This window comes from Corythoichthys intestinalis, chromosome 12 (genome assembly GCF_030265065.1).
Source record: "Corythoichthys intestinalis isolate RoL2023-P3 chromosome 12, ASM3026506v1, whole genome shotgun sequence".
NCBI lineage: Eukaryota > Metazoa > Chordata > Actinopteri > Syngnathiformes > Syngnathidae > Corythoichthys > Corythoichthys intestinalis.
In genome coordinates, this window is record NC_080406.1 from 2,380,556 (window position 1) to 2,399,742 (window position 19,187).

At 40.4% G+C, this 19,187-nt stretch overlaps 2 protein-coding genes across 3 annotated transcripts in view; one reads left to right on the plus strand and one right to left on the minus strand.

The window, feature by feature from the left end:
• LOC130926772 (putative ATP-dependent RNA helicase an3) overlaps nucleotides 1-1,860 on the minus strand; it is a 50,039-nt gene extending 48,179 nt beyond the window's left edge. For both annotated transcript variants that reach the window (XM_057851961.1, XM_057851960.1), the window contains exon 1: nucleotides 1,535-1,860. In XM_057851961.1, the coding sequence (XP_057707944.1) occupies nucleotides 1,535-1,579 (45 nt within the window). In that variant the 5' untranslated portion in view covers nucleotides 1,580-1,860. The remainder of the gene's footprint in view (nucleotides 1-1,534) is intronic.
• Nucleotides 1,861-8,581: 6,721 nt separating this feature from the next.
• rpl8 (ribosomal protein L8) lies at nucleotides 8,582-18,923 on the plus strand. Its single transcript, XM_057851716.1, has 6 exons — nucleotides 8,582-8,716; nucleotides 9,129-9,272; nucleotides 9,334-9,475; nucleotides 18,249-18,467; nucleotides 18,536-18,651; nucleotides 18,728-18,923. The coding sequence occupies exons 2-6, from the start codon at nucleotides 9,135-9,137 to the stop codon at nucleotides 18,884-18,886; spliced, it is 774 nt and encodes a 257-aa protein (XP_057707699.1). The 5' UTR covers nucleotides 8,582-8,716; nucleotides 9,129-9,134; the 3' UTR covers nucleotides 18,887-18,923.
• The last annotated feature ends 264 nt before the right edge of the window (nucleotides 18,924-19,187 follow it).

Genomic DNA, 19,187 nt, shown 5'->3' on the forward strand with positions numbered 1-19,187 from the left:
AATTAATCACGTTAAAATATTTGACGCAATTAACGCACATGCCCCGCTCAAACAGATTAAAAATGACAGCAAAGTGCAATGTCCACTTGTTACTTGTGTGTTTTTGGAGATTTGTTGCTCTCTGCTGGCACTTGGGTGCGACTGATTTTATGGGCTTCAGCACCCATGAGCATTGTGTAATTATTGACATCAACAATGGCGGGCTACTAGTTTATTTTTTTATTTAAAATGTTACAAATTCTATTAAAACGAAAACATTAAGAGGGGTTTTACTATAAAATTTCTATAACTTGTACTAACATTTATCTTTAAGAACTACAAGTATTTCTATCCATGGATCGCTTTAACAGAATGTTAATGCCATCTTGTTGGATTTGTTATAATAAACAAATACAGTACTTCTGTACCGTATGTCGAATGTATATATCCATCTTGTGTCTTATCTTTCCATTCCAACAATAATTTACCGAAAAATATGGCATATTTTATAGATGGTTTGAATTGCGATTAATTACCATTTTTAAGCTGTAATTAACACGATTAAAAATTGTAATCGTTTGACAGCCCTAATACATTTATAATTGTTCTTTAGTTTTGAAAAATTATCCAATTACTCAATTAATCGAAACAATTTTCAGTTAAATACTTGATTACTAAAATATTTGATAGCCTACCCCTAATTTAGTATTTAAACATATTTTATATAAAATAAAAACGTGGTATCAGCACAGCATCAGCCAATATCACAGTTGCGTGTTGGAATCGGTTTCGGTGCAACACTGGCTTTGATCATTCACTCCAATTGTAATTCATTGGCTCCCATTGACTACAATACACGTCCAATCCGTTTTAACAGTCTGTAATAGCTGGCAAAATGCTTATAACCTCGAGTTTCGGGTCCTCATTCAACTCATTGGCTTGCATTGACGGCTCTAGACGTCCAATTCATATGCATTCATTCACATCCAGTTTAAATTGGATGTCTATCGAAACCAGGAAACGCCACGGACTTACAGTATTGCGACACATACTTTGAATGTACTCAAGTTTCTAATTATCACGCCTCACGTTAAATGTTAAAGATGTTCGGGGTCTGATTAGTGTCTGCTTTTAGAACCCCTGCTAACGCTTCTATTTTTTCTCCTTCTGCGCCACGTTTCATGTTGAGAAGGCCCAACGTTAGCTAACCTGCTCCACCGGCCGGTACATGTTCGGGCTTCCTTCGGGGGAAAAAAAATAACTCGACGGTCAACGGACGCTTGACAGTTTGCGGGAGTAAAGCGAAGAGTTCTCACGGTCAACTACACGGCAACAGAGTCGAGTTTTAATGGAAATTTGACGCGGACGGGTCGTCTGACGGTATCCGCCATCACAACCTTCTCCCGAGAGCGACATCGCCGCCTCCATTTTGCCCCGTCGCCACGTTAGCTTTAGCGCGAGCTAGCAACGAGGCTCGACGCCAGACGCGCTTGACGGCAAACCGCGATGTTTTAAAGCACAAAATCGCAAGTTGACATCACAACAACACACTTACCTGCTGATCTAGACCGTGTGGATTATCAACGACCACATGACTCATAACTAGAGAGTAGTGGGAGATTATTTTCTCAGGAGAAATTATTTTTTTTCCTTTGTTAGCGCGACCGGGCTACGGTGCAACTTTGTTTCCTGGTGTTTTTAGGACGAAATAATAGCGGACTTGGTTTCAAAAACGAAGACGAGACACAAAAAAAGACGTTCGCTTAAAAATAAATAAAAAGCCGACGCTTTTGTTAAGTCTAAACTTGAGTTTGGAGGGGGAAAAAAAAAAGAAGCGGCCGCTGTTGCTGCTGCCGGCGGGGTTGACCGTGCTGGAATGAGACGCTGGTCGTTCAGGTAACGCGAGATATCATCGGCGTTGCACGTTGACAGGGGCTGAGATATCGCGAGACTCTCCGTTCGAGTCATCGGCGCAAATGCACGGTTGTGTAATTCCAGCAAAAACGACTCATATATTTGTCGTATGCGTGTGAACATGAGTAATCACTGACAAGGAAATGAAAAATGAAACTTAAAAAATGTTCACAATTAATGAGCCATGATGATTCATTTCTTATGACATATATATGACGGAAAACACTCAGGTGACTTGAAGTTCCGCGGTGAGACCCCGAATTTGGTCAAATTTCAAAATTGTCCTATATGCATGTTTGATACATCACTGGTAAGTTTAAAACTTTAATTTTCTGGGGGAAGAAAACTTTTGAACATTTTTTTTAAACAGCAAAACCCTAACTGGAGGTGAGAGCAAGAGAGAGCATAATTAAAGACGCCACGACTTTAAAGCGATATTATCGCATACTTAGCTCTTTTTGATCCAAAAACTCCATGTAGCATGTATCATCGAGTGTCAAGACACAGCTGGATTTTGGTGGGATTTTATGTACGAAACATGGTAATATAACAAGGGTTGCAATCATAGGCGGAGTTTGATTTTGAGGCACAGGGGGCACAACATGTTGATGACCCCGAAACGCAGTGTCAGCAATAAAATTAATATTGGTGTCGTACCAATGTAGTTATCCCAGTCAAAATTGTATCCCCTGTCTTTATTATTCAATCCAAAAAAACGTTGCTTCAATCAAAATATATATTTTCGACCCCAAAAAAAAGTCGCTTCAATAAAAAAAAATTTTTTTTAATATGTTTGAATTAGGGCTGTCAAAATGATCGTGTTAATGGGCGGTAATTCAGTTGTTAAATTAATCACGTTAAAATATTTGACGCTATTAACGCACATGCCCCGCTCAAACAGATTAAAATGACAGCACAGTGTCATGTCCACTTGTTACTTGTGTTTTTTGGTGTTTTGTCGCCCTCTGGTGGTGCTTGAGTGTGACTGATTTTATGCGTTTCAGCACCATGAGCACTGGGTAATTATTGACATCAACAATGGCGAGCTACTAGTTTATTTTTTTAATTGAAATTTTTACAAATTTTATTAAAACAAAAACATTAAGAGGGGTTTTAATATAAAATTTCTACAACTTGTACTAACATTTATCTTTTAAGAACTACAAGTCTTTCTATCCGTGGATGGCTTTAACAGAATGTTAATGTTAATGCCATCTTGTTGATTTATTGTTAAATAAATAAAAAAATACAGTACTTATGTTCAGTATGTTGAATGTATATATCCGTCTTGTGTTATATCTTTCCATTCCAACAATAACTTACAGAAAAATATGATATATTTTATAGATGGTTCGAATTGCGACTGATTACGATTAATTCATTTTTAAGCTGTGATTAACTTGATTAAAAATTTTAATCGTTTGACAGCCCTAGTTTGAAGGCAAAAATAAATTTGAAACTCAAAAAACTCAAAAAAATGCATGTGAAAGTTATTTTCCTTTGATTTTTTTTTTTTTTTTTTTTTTGATTGAAGTCAAGTTTTTTGGGAGGGATTGAAGCAATGTTGATTTGTGTTTGGGCCACATTTTTGCCAGGACATTTTTGTCTTTATTATTCAATCAAAAAATAAGTTGCTTAAAAAAATATAGATTTTCAAAAAGAAAAATCACTTCAATCAAAAAAAGAAAAATCATAGAAAAAGTTTTTGAATGTGAAAAAATATTCAGGATTGAAAAATTTGCATTTGGACACTTAATTTTTCATTGAAAAAGTTTTCTTTGATTGAAGCAATCCTTTTTTTGTTTGGGCCATATTATGATTAGGAAATTTGTGCCTAAATCATTCGTTCACAAAAAAAGTTGCTTCAATCAAAAAATATTTTCAATCAAAGAAAAACAATCATTTTTAAAAAATATATATGTTTTTTTTTTAATTATATGCAAAGCAAATGACCGTCTAAGGTGCTCGAAAAATAATTTTGACCCATCATAAAAATATGTTTTTTTGCTCAATCAACGTTGAAAATTAATAGTACCAATACAGCAAGAAAAAATGTCATCAATATCGACAAGGAATAAGAAATAATGTGCCAATGCTGTGCAAATGTGCTTTCCGAAGTGTAATTTCCAACAATTAGTCGCCCTACCCAAGATGGCCGCCAGTTACCCACGCCGCTGTAATTTATTTATTTATTTATTTATTTTTTAAAAAGCACTTTTTTCGCCCTGCCCAAGATGGTGATAGACGTCCACTCATCCTTTTGCTGTGAATTTCAAGTGATTTTATCAGAAGTAGACGTCCAATTCATTTCACGTGGGAGGTTTGAAAGCAAGTAAATGAAAGTTCATTCGCTGCCACCCCTCCCACTTCAAATAGATTGGACGTCTAATAGTGATAAACTCATTTCAATTGACGGGAGAAACATGAAAAGACCTTTAATTGCCACCAACCAAAACGACCTCAGGACGGCCATGTTGGTATGGGCGATGTTCCCAATCAAAGTCAGTGCACTGACATTAAAATGAAGTCATAGCTAGCTTATTTCTCAACCAATTTTTAAACAATTATTTTATCAATGCTAATATTTACAGGTAGTCCATCGGCAGCATGCCAAAAAGCTCAACGTCACACCCACCAACTGTTATTGACGGGTTGAGCCACATTTTTAATGGGGGTGTGTGTGAGGCCGGAAAACAATTTGTAAATCTCTTCAGAAGTAATATGAGTTTGAGCATTTACTATCCAGTGGGGCAAATAAGTATTTAGTCAACCACTAATTGTGCAAGTTCTCCCACTTGAGAGAGGCCTGTAATTGTCAACATGGATAAACCTCAACCATGAAAGACAGAATGTGGGGAAAAAAAACAAAAAAATTCACATTGTTCGATTTTTAAAGAATTTATTTGCAAATCCTGGTGGAAAATAAGTATTTGGTCAATACCAAAAGTTTATGTCAATACTTTGTTATGTACCTTTTGTTGGCAATAACGGAGGCCAAACGTTTTCTGTAACTCTTCACAAGCTTTTCACACACTGTTGCTAGTATTTTGGCCCATTCCTCCATGCAGATCTCCTCTAGAGCAGTGATGTTTTGGGGCTGTTGTTGGGCAACATGGACTTTCACGTCCCTCCACAGATTTTCTATGGGGTTGAGATCTGGAGACTGGCTAGGCCACTCCAGGACCTTGAAGGCTTCTTACGAAGCCACTCCTTTGTTCCCATGGCTGTGTATTTGGGATCATTGTCATGCTGAAAGACTCAGCCACGTCTCATCTTTTTCATCTTTTTCACTCAAAATCTCTCGATACATGGCCCCATTCATTCTTGCCTTTACACAGATCAGTCGTCCTGGTCCCTTTGCAGAAAAAACAGCCCCAAAGCATGATGTTTCCAACCCCTATGCTTCACAGTGGTTATGGTGTTCTTCGTATGCAATTCAGTATTCTTTCTCCTCCAAACACGAGAACCTGTGTTTCTACAAAAAAGTTCTATTTTGGTTTCATCTGACCATAACACATTCTTCCAGTCCTCTTCTGGATCATCCAAGTGCTCTCTAGCGAACCGCAGACGGGCATTGACGTGTACTCGCTTCAGCAGGGGGACACGTCTGGCAGTGCAGGATTTGAGTCCCTAGCGGCACATTGTTTTTCTGATAGTAGCCTTTGTTACTGTGGTCCCAGCTCTCTGTAGGTCATTCACTAGGTCCCCCCGTGTGGTTCTGGGATTTTTGCTCACCGTGCTTGCCATCATTTTGACGCCACGGGGGGAGATCTTGCATGGAGCCCCAGATCGAGGGAGATTATCAATGTTCTTGTATGTCTTCCATTTTCTAATAATTGCTCCCACAGTTGAGTTCTTTACACCAAGCGTTTTACCTATTGCAGATTCAGTCTTCCTAGCCTGGTGCAGGTCTACAATTTTGTCTCTGGTGTCCTTCGACAGCTCTTTGGTCTTGGCCATAGTGGAGTTTGGAGTGTGACTGACTGAGGTTGTGGACAGGTGTCTTTTATACCGCTAATAAGTTAAAACAGGTACCATTAATACATGTAACGAGTGGAGCCTCGTTAGACCTCGTTAGAAGAAGTTAGACCTCTATAACAGCCAGAAATCTTGCTTGTTTGTAGGTGACCAAATACTTATTTTCCACTCTAATTTGGAAATAAATTCTTTAAAAATCAAATAATGTGATTTTCTTTTTTTTTTTCCACATTCTGTCTCTCATGGTTGAGGTTTACCCATACTGACAATTACAGGCCTCTGTAATCTTTTCAAGTAGGAGAACTTGCACAATTGGTGGTTGACTAAATAGTTATTTGCCCCACTGTACATTATCCTCGTTCGAGAACAATTGATGGCTTGGAAAAAAAGAGAAGAATAAAAGAAGATCTTGAGGTTTGACTGCAGCACCATTAGGAAATGGATAATATATGACACTGTATTTTGTTTTATTTTTAAATTAAAGGAGGAATGACATCTCCGTCCAATAGAATACAGCGGTTTACCTGTGATATTACAAGGGGTTAATTTGTGCCGGATCCTGCCGGAACAAGATCCGGCACCTCTTGATTTTTACCTTCCTGTGTTCCGGGACCTATTTGGGCAGATCCGGCACCTTTCGTGTATAGAAAATAACAATAATACGTGGACCGGCGATTTCCGTGACTCGTTCGTTGTCGCTCCTACGTCCGTTTCTTCCTTCTGGGAGGTGGTGTAGTGTTTAAAAACACTGAGACGCCTTGGATGGCTGTTACATACAGAATTTTATTAACGAAACAAAAACCAGCAGGGGACAGTCAGCCAGTCAACACCGCGCTCCCGCGCAACTCTCCTTTTCGCTCCCTCTCTCGTCCCCTTACGCTCACCCACTTTTTCTTATATGCCAAATTGGCAACGCCAGTCACACTAAGATAAAACTCGCAAAAAAATGGGTTTGTGTTATTTATTGTAATCTCTGATATTGTTTTTATGTTTAACAAGTTCGACCTGTTGAGAAACTAATTGCTGACTGTGTATGGTAAGTCCCACCTGTGGTTATGTGGGCAATTGCCCGTACTGTGCAGAGTATAGCCTAAATTATTGTAAATTGTTGTCATAACATTTATACCATGGATAATATCTGAAATTGAGGCTTACAAGTCCCACAGCATAGCAAGTGGTTATTTGCGTGTTGTTTTCAGCACCATTTTCTGTGTATGTTCCGGGACTTGTGCCCGTCTCGTCATCCCTGCGCTGTCATATGTACTTTGCGTTCCGGCACCTTACGATTTACAAATTTAGCACAGGATATTACATATATATAAAACTCAGAGGTGCTTAGTAACGCATTACATGTACTCTGTTGCCTTTACTTGAGTAACTTTTAGAGAAAAATGTACTTCTAAGAGTAGTTTTACTAAGCCATACTTTTTACTTTTGCTCGAGTTTATTTGTAAAGATAAAATTCTCATCTTACTCCACTACTTTGGGTTGCACAAGAGTGGTTACATTTTTCCTTTTTAGTCTACATATTAGATGTAGTTGTTTTGTTTTTTGTCTTTTTTTGCCAGTGATGCCAAGTGTAGCAATTTCACCAATGAAACGTCGCAACAATAATCACATGACTTCATTATACCACTCAGATGCAAGCTTGCCGTTCTATGATCACCCCAGCCTGTTCATTCATGTGGTTTCTTTAAAGCACCGTAAAAAATTAAGTATTTGATATAGAGCGCCGCCCTCAACATGACTCGAAAGCGCGGATTTTAACCTCTCTCACAGTTTTTATTTGGCACCGGTTGACCACGGAAAACCGGAGATATGATCCTTTTAATATCATAAAAGCATCTATGAAGGAACCATTTACTATTCAAACTCGGAACTATTTTCTCCACCAGAGGGCAGTCATGCTCTTTGGACAAATAATGCTTCTTTTATGTAATTTTTTTTCTTGTCAGTATTCAATGATTTTTTTTTTTGTGTATTTATTTGGCTTAATGTGCTTATGTAATGGGTTTTGTACAGTATAATAATAATGGTTAATATTTGTGCAGAAAAAAAATACCATTGTTAAAAAAAAAAATCAAGCATTGTTAGCAGTTACTCATAATGTTACTCAGTGTGAGTGTTTTTTTTCACTAAATACTTTTTTATTTGTACTTGTGTACATTTTTTGGATGACTACTTATACTTTTACTTGAGTAATGTCATTTGAAGTACGCTACTTTTACTTGAGTAAAACATTTTGGCTACTCTACCCACCTCTGATAAAACGAGATATCTAGTGTCCGCTGAAATGTAAGCTAAAAGGGACGAGAGGAAAGGGACGGGGTCGTGACCGTCGGCCATTTTGCGTCGGTGCTATTCGGTAAACATAACATTACAGTCGACGTAGCGCGTACTTTCAAACAGCTATGGACCGCTCTATTTTCTAGCGAATTTCAAATTTTAACCGTATAATTACGAATATTTAAATTTTAGGACATTTTCACATCCGCAAACCTGAGTCATAAATCCGTCAATTATTCAGCGTTTAGGAGTAGTCCCTACTAGTAAGAAGAAGCCGACGCAAAACGGCCACGAGTCATCTAGCCCTAAATATATTATATCTATGGCAAGTTACATGCTAACAATTTGGTTTGTTCGACGTCATAGTTTCAAAATTAACGTTATTAGTCGTTTTTGATGGACAAGAGCAAGAATTTAAAAAATAAAATAAATGAGGCGATTTCATGGCGATGTTTACGAAACGGTGTCACTACATTTCCCACAAGCCCCTACGTGGGATCCTCCGGAAGATAACCTCGTCTCGCGCCAACTACTTCCTCTTTTCGTCAACGGAGTTTAGGTAGGACAACTTCCATACGACAGTCGGTCTCAATCTGCGTCAAACCACAATTTTATTTAGTCATCCACTAAGAAAGAACATTTAAAAAGATGCCTTACGTGTCAGCGAAATTGTCTCGTAGATTATTTTTTAACCACAGACTTGAAAATGAATGTTTTTAAGCGCTGTGTATGGCCATGGGATAACATGGCGTAGCATCATTATGAGCGAGCTAAAATGTTCGACGCAGTGTTAATTGACGCATTTATCAACTAGTGTTTAAAACTAAGTATACTCGGTGTTTTAAAGCATGACCTTTGATTAAAGTTAACTTATATGTCAACATATGAAACGTATGAAGTGGAGAGCGTGTTATGCTAAAAGCCGGTAGCTAACTTATGCTAATCGCCCAATCAAATGCCTGTCATTTCAGTTCACGATGGGACGTGTGATCAGGGGACAGAGAAAAGGCGCGGGCTCCGTGTTCAAAGCCCACGTCAAGCACAGGAAGGGGGCCGCTAAACTCCGCCACATTGACTTTGCCGAACGCCACGGTTACATTAAGGGAATTGTCAAGGTAGGTTAAGGAATATTCCTGTGTAAAGGAGGGTGAATTGTGAGTGACGTTCCCCTCTCAGGACATCATCCACGACCCCGGCCGTGGCGCCCCCTTGGCCAAAGTGGCCTTCCGTGACCCGTACCGCTTCAAGAAGAGGACGGAGCTCTTCATTGCCGCCGAGGGCATCCACACGGGACAGTTCATCTACTGTGGCAAGAAAGGTAACTCTACGTATATAGACCCTACCCACGTGACGTCACAACTCCGCCCTCCTGACTGGAGCCGCCCAATTGTCCGTCAACACATCGTGTTTACCTGTTACGGCTACGTACATTCCTCCTATTTACGGCGTGTTTTTCTGCTCGTTAACATTAATAATCAAAATGGTGAAGGCGTGTGTGGCGGTCGGTTGCAATAACAGAGAAGATAGACGGAGAAGACGGAGAGACTTGAAGTTCTACCGGATTCCGAGAGACCCGGAGAGAAGAGAGCGAGATGGGCTGCTGCAATTCGACGAGAAAACTGGGCTCCAAACGATTACCACAGATTATGTAGTAGTCATTTTATATCTGGTAAAATGCATTTAATATATATTTAGAGTGTTTTGGGCTGACAACCACAATTAAGATCATTGCTAGGCTAATCGCCGACAACATACACGTATGTATGTAGTGAGAGTGCTATCGTTAAACCATATAAACATTAAAAGCCCTAACTCCATTGACAAACGACATGAAATACATTAGACTTGACAGTGGATGTTAGCAATAACAAAAGATTTTGAATTGAAAATTTCGTAACTCACCTTTCCAAGCACAAGATAGATTCCTGCCGAATTTTCGTGGACGAGGACCTGTTTCACCCAACCAGCAACGAAGTATTTATAAGCCTCCAAGCTCTTAAAGTTTTTCAAACTTTCGTGAGAATAGGCTGATTTTGTGTGGACAAGATAGTTGTACAGTTCAGGGTAGCTAGCAGATGTCAGGCAAATACGGCGGAGACAGTGGGTCGAAAAACATCGATTTAGGCATCAAATATGGATCTGGCGAATGGATAAACTGAAGCTTTTCCACATAACGCCTTTTATGCAAAGCATCAAGTGAGTTTACAGCATCCGAAAGCACCGGGTCTTCCATGAAATGCATTATAAATTGCTCGATCAATTGAGACCATTGATAATACAGACACAAAATGACGGACAAGTGGGCGGAACCATACAGCGAGCACGTGATTTTGTGACGTCGGTCGTCGTTTGGAGCCCAGTTTTCTCGTCGAATTGCAGCAGCCCATCTCGCTCTCTCCTCTCCGGGTCTCTCGGAATCCGGTAGAACTTCAAGTCTCTCCGTCTATCTTCTGTTATTGCAACCGACCGCCACACACGCCTTCACCATTTTGATTATTAATGTTAACGAGCAGAAAAACACGCCGTAAATAGGAGGAATGTACGTAGCCGTAACAGGTAAACACGATGTGTTGATGGACAATTGAAAAACTATTAAAAACTATTAAATAAGGATCTATGTACAATAAAAGAACAATTGGCTAACTTAAATAACAAAAGTCCGCTAGCTTAAATGCTATAAAATGATAACTTTTTTTTTTCAAACTGCTCTTAACAAATGGCTCAGACATATATTGCCACATAAAACGGCTAGATATGCCCATAAACTGAATAATGAATGCATTAAAAAAAACATTAGCGCAAACAAAAACTTGGCTTATTTTGATCTTAACATGGAGCAGCTGGATTCAGCCATGTGAAATGAGGCAGACTAGAGGGCAGTGTATCCACTCAAATCAATAAAACTGATTGCAAACACTTTCAAAATAAACCATGACAACGCCACAATAACTAAACGAGTAATCGAAGCAGCAAAATTTAGTACGAATCTTTTTTTTCTAATCGAATACTCGAGTTAATCGATTAATCGTTGCAGCACTACTCCACAGGTGTGGGATTCGGGTCTGGCCACTTTAGAAGTCTCCAGAGCTTTCTCTCAAACCATTTTCTGGTACTTTTGGGTCATTGTCCTGCTGGAAGACCCATGACCTCTGAGGGAGACCCAGCTTTCTCACATTATGTTGTAAAATTTGTTGGTAGTCTTCAGACTTCATAATGCCATGCACACGGTCAAGCAGTCCAGCGCCAGAGGTAGCAAAGCAAGCCCTAAACATCAGGGAACCTCCGCCATGTTTGACCGTGGGGACTGCGTTCTTTTCTTTGAAGGCCTCGTTTTGTTTCCTGTAAACTATGTTGATGCCTTTTCCCAGAAAGCGCTACTTTTGTGTCATCCAATCAGAGAACGTTCTTCCAAAACCTTTTTGGATTTCTCTGGTAAGTTTTGGCAAACTTCAGCCAGGCTTTTATATGTCTCTGGGTCAGAAGTGGGGTCTTCCTGGGTATAGAGTCCTTTTCATTCAGACGACGACGGATAGTACGGGTTGACGTTGTTGTACCCTCGGACTGCGGGACAGCTCGAACTTGTTTGGATGTTAGTGGAGGTTCTTTCTCCACCATCTGCACAATCTTTCCTTGAAATCTCTCGTCAATTTTCCTTTCCCGTCCACATCTAGGGAGATTAGCCGCAGTGCTGTGGGCTTTACAGTTCTTCATGACACTGCGCACATTAGACACAGGAACATTCAGGTCTTTGGAGATGGACTTGTAGCCTTGAGATTGCCCATGCTTCTTCACAATTTTGCTTCTGAAGTCCTCAGACAGTTGTTTGTCTTTTCTCCATGTTCAATGTGGTATACATAAGGACACAGTACAGAGGTTGAGTCAACTTTAGTCCATTTTAACTGGCTGCAAGTGTGATTTAGTTATTGCCACCACCTGTTATGTGCCACGAGCAAGTAACGGCTGTTAATCATACAAATTAGAGAAGCATCACATGATTTTTCAATGGGTGCTAATACTGTTGTCTGGCCCATTTTTGGAGTTTTGTGTAAAATGATAATGATTTCATTCCCCTCTTTTGTGTTTTTCATTGCAAGCAAAATATTACTACCAAAGAATTTGTAATTGCAATCATTTTCTGGAAGAATTGAGCATTATCTGACAGAATTGTAGGGGTGCCAATACTTTTGGCTAGCAGTCTATTTCACGTAAAGATTGCAAAGTAGGACGCCAATTCGGCTAATCTCTCCCACTGATTTTTTTTCCCACAACGTTTCAAAATGCACGTTGGGTACGAAAAATATAATTACCTCGAATCCTCGAACAAATCACTCCTGAGACAATCCTTCCTGTTTGTATGCGGTACAGCCATCATACTTTTTCAACCTAAATCCGCCGTTAGATTGCTGCATGCGTGTGTTTGAGAATAACTCCTCTTGATGCTAGGTGTGGACAGACCCTCTACCTGAAGGCGTAGCGTCGTGTCAGTGCCCCGTGTCCTGTCAATATATTATGAAGTCTATGCACTTAACTCATTCACTCCCAGCCATTTTCACGGGAGCAAGGCCCTTTGCTCCCGGCCGTTTTACAGGATTTTGACTGATTTTGCAAGGCCCACAGAAAATTCTGTTCTATTGCTTTATAAACATGGAACCCACCAATAGAAAGACTCACTTCTTTCAGCAGGAAAAAGTAAGTTGATATCTTTTTCCATTCTTTAGAAATCAGCATTAGAAACAAAGCTTAGTTTGGGCATTTTTCCACTTTCTGATGAAAAAACGGAGAAATTGAGCTTTTTTGTGAAAACATCATTTCAAAGGTGACTTTAACACAGCTATTTTTTGCTTTTGTGACATCCCAAACATCTGAATGTTTTCCTTTTTAAAAACAAACAAACAAACAAGATAGAGCTTTTGATAGCAAAGTAACAATTTATTTACACCTAACTAACTGAAAGATGACGCCGCGACAGCCGGTTAAACTTTTCCCTCATCGCCGCCTGTCTCATAAAGATGGATTTTTTTTTTTGTTTGTTTCTGCGGGGTCTGTTCGGCAAGCAGCACAGACTCAACGGCATCTTCCGCTGCAATGGTGGTCCAGGTCGTTTTGCTTGGTCTTCCAGCGCCTGGCATCCCGGGCGTCCTCTCGGTTGTTCCACTCGGTCGTCCGCCGCATGGCATCCTTCCACCGGCGCTCTGACCGTGCGGCCAGGCCGTTGAATTGGGTTACGAGTAAGCTTGAGAACGATAAACCGATACGACCGGATATCCGGTTTTACAGGTGAGCGATACAGCTGTATCGATTGTAAAGTTACCATTCGACAGTAATTTGCCATTAAATATTCAACGAACCGATAGTAGAGCTATAATTCGGCTATCGCGAGCACAAGAATCGGCTTCTAATGCCTAATTCAATGCATTGCTTAATGGAATGATAATTTAGCTTTTACTTCACTTGCTGCGCTCGTGTCATTCACCACACAGCGCGCTTAGATTGAGACCGCACGCATGCTATAATACGGACAAGCACAACTCACGGTATGGTTGCCTCTACTTCCCGTGCATTTCGGCAGAACCGCTACTAGTCGCCGTCATTGCCCGATCGTCACGGGCGTGTCACAACGCGAGAGCTAACAAAACCACTGTAACGCACGCTCCATAGCTTTTTCTTCACAGCCCAAAACGAAAACGAAACCTTTAGTGGCAACGAAGCAACATGCTAAAACAATGGGCAGTTTGCGCACCGACGCCAGCGACGTGCAGCGATTGATTTTCAACGCACCCAGGAAATACAAAAGTCGGACTTTGAAGTGAGGAAGGCAGCCAGATCTGTTCGCATGAGACGGAGCTAGTGTGAAGTGAGGAGCGGTACAGGGATCGTGAGTTTTTAACCCTGGAAAAATAACCCACTACAATGGTGGAAAGGGCAGCACGCTCCTTTGGAGATTTTTTTTCCCCACGAAACGCAGTCTACTTAAACATTAACACGTGGATTAGTTTATCTTCCTCAAGAAAAAATCTGCCCTTCAAAAAAGATATGGACAGTGATGAGGAATAAAAAAAATGTGGAAGCACAGGAATAAGTGAAAGACTCTGCTGTGTATAAGTTAAAAGTAATGATTATTGACCTGTCTGTCTAAAATGCCATGTTTTTATTCCCCCAATTATACCAGTGGTAAAGCATAATTTATTATTTATTTATGATAACATTGCGGGTTTAATTCTTTTTTTTCTAGAGCTGCTGCATATAATTAATATTTTTTGTTGCTAAGATGTTTACGTTGAAAGTTTGCACTTAAATTGCTTACCTCTTGTGTTCCAAACACCAGGAAATACACTAATTGATTTACTGCACTTTATTGTTGTCTGTCACTGGAGTTCTATTTTATTATAAATCTATAAAAAAAAAAAATCATAAAAAAATAAAACATAACATTGGTATGAAATTTTGCTGTTTAATTTTGCTATTAGAAATGTGGTCTTTTTTATGTTTAAAATACGGTTCGAACACACACAACAAATGTTTACTATCGTATCGTTTTCACTCTGTATTGAACCGTATCGTTCTTAAACTGTATCGAATCGGTCGACCTTAAAAACGTATCGTTTTTTAATCGAATCGTAACCTGTGTATCTAGATACATATCGAATCGGCTTCATGCCAGAGAGTCCCATCCCTAGTTACGAGTCTTACCAAATGCGCTACTGCCCTCCAGTGGCCAGTTTTACTGCTTCAAAATGGATTTTCAGCTTCGTGCTTTGGAGCTAAATTGAATCACGACCCAGAGATGTCTTTTTTGAAAAAAAAAAAACAAAAAAAACAAGATTTATATATACGTCTTTGGGACACTGAAACAATTAAAAATGGAATGTGTTTACACATTTTTGGGAGCAAATGAGTTAACAGTTCTGACAGTTCATTCAAATAAAAATTGGATGCTCCCGTCTGACCCCATTGCTAACTTTGAAGGGGGCTGATATACAGCCCTCCTACTTCACCTGCATAGTTTAATGAGTATACTAGTGCTGCAACGATTAATCGATTAACTCGAGTATTGGATAAGAAAAAAATATACGAATTAAATTTTGTTGTTTCGAGTATTCGTTTAATTAAAGTGGCATTGTAATGGTTTATTTTGAAAGTGTTTACATTTAGTTTTGTAGATTAGGGTGGAAACACTGCCCTCTGGTCTGCCTCATTTTACATGGCTGAATCCAACTGCTCCCTGTTAAGACCAACGTAAGCTAAGTTTTTGTTTGGGCTAATGTTTTTTATTGAATTCGTAATTTAGTTAAAAGGTATATTTAGTCATTTTTTGTGGGAATATAAGTCAACCATTTGTTAGGAGCATTGTCAAAAAAAGTGTTTTATAGCATTTAAGCTAGCGGACTTTTGCTATGTATGCCAATTGTTCTTTTGTTGTACATAGATCCTCAATTTTTTTTATACCAGGTATTTTAATTTTTCATGCTCCTTATCCGATTACTCGATTATTCTAACTAACTAGTTCATCGATTAATCGACTACTAAAATAATCGATAGCTGCAGCCCTAGAGTATACCAATATAAAAGAATTCTTATGTCATTGGGAAGCCCCGCTTGGCTTAATTTCCCAAACAACTTCCCGCGGTTCACACGATCAAAGGCTTTGGACGCATCTAAAGAGTTTGAACTCATATAGGTATTGACCAACTCTTTTAAAACATAAATCCAGGGCCGGCCCAGGCCATTTGGGGGCCCTAAGCAAAAAAATGCAAATATTTTTGGCTCATCATTTCGTCACAGTGTACTGTGAAACCCATACATGCAATCCAACCCGTACGTCCATATTTTGTATATTAATCAGATTTTGTTGCACTGCATACTTCAAACTTCTCACCCCAAATGATTGTCAGTACTTACAGTAGATAGCGCTAAACCTTTTTCTAAAAGAGGAAAGAAAGAAGTTAAGGAAGTACTTTTTTTAAGCTTGTAATCAACTATCAAGACTCACAAAAGTCAAAGCAAACTGCAGTAAACAAAATAGAATATACAGTGCCTTGCAAAAGTATTCGGCCCCCTTGAATCTTGCAACCTTTCGCCACATTTCAGGCTTCAAACATAAAGATATGAAATTTTAATTTTTTTGTCAAGATTCAACAACAAGGGGGACACAATCGTGAAGTGGAACAACATTTATTGGATAATTTCAACTTTTTTAACAAAAAACTGAAAAGTGGGGCGTGCAATATTATTCGGCCCCTTTACGTTCAGTGCAGCAAACTCACTCCAGAAGTTCAGTCAGGATCTCTGAATGATCCAATGTTGTCCTAAATGACCGATGATGATAAATAGAATCCACCTGTGTGTAATCAAGTTTCCGTATAGATGCACCTGCTCTGTGATAGTCTCAGGGTTCTGTTTAAAGTGCAGAGAGCATTATGAAAACCAAGGAACACACCAGGCAGGTCCGAGATACTGTTGTGGAGAAGTTTAAAGCCGGATTTGGATACAAAAAGATTTCCCAAGCTTTAAACATCTCAAGGAGCACTGTGCAAGCCATCATATTGAAATGGAAGGAGCATCAGACCACTGCAAATCTACCAAGACCCGGCCGTCCTTCCAAACTTTCTTCTCAAACAACTCAAACTGATCAGAGATGCAGCCAAGAGGCCCATGATCACTCTGGATGAACTGCAGAGATCTACAGCTGAGGTGGGAGAGTCTGTCCATAGGACAACAATCAGTCATACACTGCACAAATCTGGCCTTTATGGAAGAGTGGCAAGAAGAAAGCCATTTCTCAAAGATATCCATAAAAAGTCTCGTTTCAAGTTTGCCACAAGCCACCTGGGGGACACACCAAACATGTGGAAGAAGGTGCTCTGGTCAGATGAAACCAAAATTGAACTTTTTGGCCACAATGCAAAACGATATGTTTGATGTAAAAGCAACACAGCTCATCACCCTGAACACACCATCCCCACTGTCAAACATGGTGGTGGCAGCATCATGGTTTGGGCCTGCTTTTCTTCAGCAGGGACAGGGAAGATGGTTAAAATTGACGGGAAGATGGATGCAGCCAAATACAGGAACATTCTGGAAGAAAACCTGTTGGTATCTGCACAAGACCTGAGACTGGGACGGAGATTTATCTTCCAACAGGACAATGATCCAAAACTTAAAGCCAAATCTACAATGGAATGGTTCAAAAATAAACGTATCCAGGTGTTAGAACGGCCAAGTCAAAGTCCAGACCTGAATCCAATGGAGAATCTGTGGAAAGAGCTGAAGACTGCTGTTCACAAACACTCTCCATCCAACCTCACTGAGCTCCAGCTGTTTTGCAAGGAAGAATGGGCAAGAATGTCAGTCTCTCGATGTGCAAAACTGATAGAAACATACCCCAAGCGACTTGGAGCTGTAATTGGAGCAAAAGGTGGCGCTACAAAGTATTAACGCAAGGGGGCCGAATAATATTGCACGCCCCACTTTTCAGTTTTTTATTTGTTAAAAAAGTGTAAATTATCCAATAAATTTTGTTCCACTTCACGATTGTGTCCCACTTGTTGTTGATTCTTGACAAAAAATTACAATTTTATATCTTCATGTTTGAAGCCTGAAATGTGGCGAAAGGTTGCAAGGTTCAAGGGGGCCGAATACTTTTGCAAGGCACTGTACATCCACATGTCTGTGCCATGCCTAGGTTTAAAACCAAACTGATTATCCGTGGAGCTTAATGTATTCACTCTATCCAGTATGAGGAATAGGAAGTGACTTGGTAATGCCCTGAAATCAACAGGAAATGATCCCAAATGTACAGGAAGTTACCCGGAACGACCCAAAACATAACGTGGTGCCCCCCAAATCAACAGAAAGTTACCTAGAAATGCTCCAAAATGAACAGGAAGTGACTCGGAAATGCCCTGAGATAACAGGTGACCCTCAAATGCTCCAGAACATTCCGGGAGTGCCCCAAAATGAACAGAAAGTGACCCGGAAATGTTCTAAAGTCAACAGGAAATAATCCAAAATTTACAAGAATGCCCCGGAAAACCTAAAAATGCACATTTACAGCCAAAGTATATGATGTGGAACTTTGTTTGACCTTCCAGCTCAGCTGAACATCGGTAACGTCCTGCCCGTGGGAACCATGCCCGAGGGCACCATCATCTGCTGCCTGGAGGAGAAACCCGGCGACCGGGGCAAGCTGGCGCGCGCCTCCGGAAACTACGCCACCGTCATCTCGCACAACCTAGAGACCAAAAAATCCAGAGTCAAGCTGCCGTCCGGCTCCAAGAAGGTCATCTCTTCGGCCAACAGAGCCGTCGTCGGTGAGGAAATTGGCAAAATTCCGTCCCGCCTTTTCCTTTATTTGACCGGACTCGTACGTCCGTCGCAGGCGTGGTCGCGGGCGGCGGTCGTATCGACAAGCCCATCCTGAAGGCCGGTCGCGCCTACCACAAGTACAAGGCCAAGAGGAACTGCTGGCCTCGCGTCCGTGGTGTGGCCATGAACGTAAGCGTCCTCGCGCCGACCCTTCGCCAGACATTACGGCGCGTCGTAATCCCGCCAATTTTTTTTTTTTTTTTAGCCGGTTGAGCATCCCTTTGGCGGTGGTAACCATCAGCATATTGGGAAGCCCTCCACCATCAGGAGGGACGCGCCCGCGGGTCGCAAAGTCGGTCTCATCGCCGCCCGTCGTACCGGCAGGCTGCGCGGAACCAAGACCGTACAGGAGAAGGAGAATTGAGTTGGAGTTTGTTCGTAATAAAAGAAAGTGTTGGAAATGTGTTATTTCCTGGGGTTTTCTTTTTTAAATCATTTTGATTCAGGGGCCACTTTCATGGCGATTAGATCTCAAGCATAGGCAGAGTTTGACTTTTGGGGCAGGGGGGGGCACAACATGTTGATGACCCTGAAACGCAGTGTCAGCAATAAAATTTACAAGAATATAAGTTGACAATGAGCATTTTTTCCCATCATTCTTGAGGGGAATTCTAAATCAGGCTGCTTAGGCAATACTTTTCGCCAAGATCCTCATCCATTGAATA